Source organism: Primulina huaijiensis, chromosome 9, assembly GCF_012295235.1.
Source record: "Primulina huaijiensis isolate GDHJ02 chromosome 9, ASM1229523v2, whole genome shotgun sequence".
Classification (NCBI taxonomy): Eukaryota; Viridiplantae; Streptophyta; class Magnoliopsida; order Lamiales; family Gesneriaceae; genus Primulina; species Primulina huaijiensis.
In genome coordinates, this window is record NC_133314.1 from 4,774,506 (window position 1) to 4,776,235 (window position 1,730).

At 32.5% G+C, this 1,730-nt stretch overlaps 1 protein-coding gene across 1 annotated transcript; it reads right to left on the reverse strand.

Annotated features, from left to right (window-relative positions):
• Nucleotides 1-254: 254 nt before the first annotated feature.
• Nucleotides 255-1,215, reverse strand: LOC140985274 (major allergen Pru ar 1-like). Its single transcript, XM_073453069.1, has 2 exons — nt 950-1,215; nt 255-861 (listed from the first exon to the last, which is right to left on the reverse strand). The coding sequence occupies exons 1-2, from the start codon at nt 1,131-1,133 to the stop codon at nt 563-565; spliced, it is 483 nt and encodes a 160-aa protein (XP_073309170.1). The 5' UTR covers nt 1,134-1,215; the 3' UTR covers nt 255-562.
• Between the last annotated feature and the right edge of the window lie 515 nt (nt 1,216-1,730).

The following is a 1,730-nucleotide window of genomic DNA, read 5'->3' on the forward strand; positions in this document are numbered from 1 at the left end:
TATTAAATTTTGTCAAAATTCTGAATGAAATACACCTCACTTTGTAAATATCTATACTTCAATCCGACTCGAACCCACCCAAATTGTCACCCTCACCGATAAGTATCATTTGAAATCCATTTTTTTCCCCAAAACCAGATTTCTCCACCTTAATCATATCAGTCAAATATAGATGTGAATTTAAATTGTCAAACGGGATAACTAAAATCCAGGAATTAGGAGACTGGTCAAACAAAAAATTGTGCAAGATCATATCATCTAATATTCACGTATTATTTATTACACACGAAATACAACTCAAAACTCTTTTCTATCAGAACATGTTCGCACACATATGCTTTATAATCATCAAGCAAACTCCTCTTAATTAATTTATTCCCTCTCATGCAAACGAAATATAAAAATAAGAAGCATGAGATACTGATATGATCACACACACACACACACACAAATTAATCTCTTGCACAAGAGATAGGAACAAGGATAATCGGGGCGGACTCGGGATTTTATAATACAGTTCACGATTCGCTCCTATTGAGTCCGTCCCGACGACCAAGGTGATTTAACAAGCATCAGGGTGTGCATGGAGGTGAGCTTCAACAGCCTTGAAAAAGTCCTTTGCTTTCTCTTTTCCTTCCTTGATCTTCTCTTCGGTGATACCGTGGGCATCGTGTTTGGTATGGTAATGGTTTACAGTCTTGCAGACAGAGCCGCCATCAGCGGAGGCTTCGATCTTGAGAACGTAGGAAATGGATTCAATATTTTCGCCTAAAACATCGCCTTCAATGATAGAGTACTTGTACACATGATTTGCCTCGTCGATTTCATCGACCCTGTGTTTCAGGCTCTTGTATTGGCTGCCTGCATTAGGAAAATGAAGTTATTATACATATTTCATAATTTTTTTGTTGTGAAAAACCCAACGACAATCGCGATAATCTTTCGGTACCTTCGCCAAAAGTGACCAATTTGATGCTTCCAACGCCGCCGTCTCCTTCAATAATTTTTATGCTTTTGAATTCCTCAGGCAAGATCTTGGGGACGAGGTTGTCGCCATGGAGGACAATGGCCTTGAACAACTTTGCCGGTGGGATGGAACAGATAACTTCATCCTCGTAAGTGATCAAACCCATTATGAAATACAAAAATGGACTAAACGAAGAAGAATCGAGTTGTATATTAATTATTAATTACTAGTGAAAGAAGTAATGTTTTGAGTGCATAAGAAATGAGGAAAAATGGGCTATTTATCGAGGGAAAAAGAAGCTTTGCTCAAGATTGATGACAAATGGAAAACAAATAAAAATCAATATTGATATACTTGGTATGATGAAATGAGTGAGAATGAAATGGACATTTCTAATTTTATTTATTTTATTCTTTTGCTTGATATAACTTTTGGAATAAAAACACACATATTCCCGTGCATTAAAATCAATAATAGTAAAATTAATAAAACTATAATAAAGATATACCAAATAAAATTTTAATAATAATTATTATTTAATAAAATTTATTTATAATAAAAATAAATAATGATAATCGTAATATGAAATAATTATTATTTAAATGTTTTATATATAATATGATTTAATTATTAAAAATATTTGTATTTCATTTTATTTTTTTTCATGTCAATCATAGAAATTGAATACATATATCATTTCACTTTTATTTTCATTTCATTCCAAAATTCATTCAATTCTTATCTTATTTCATTTCATCGTACC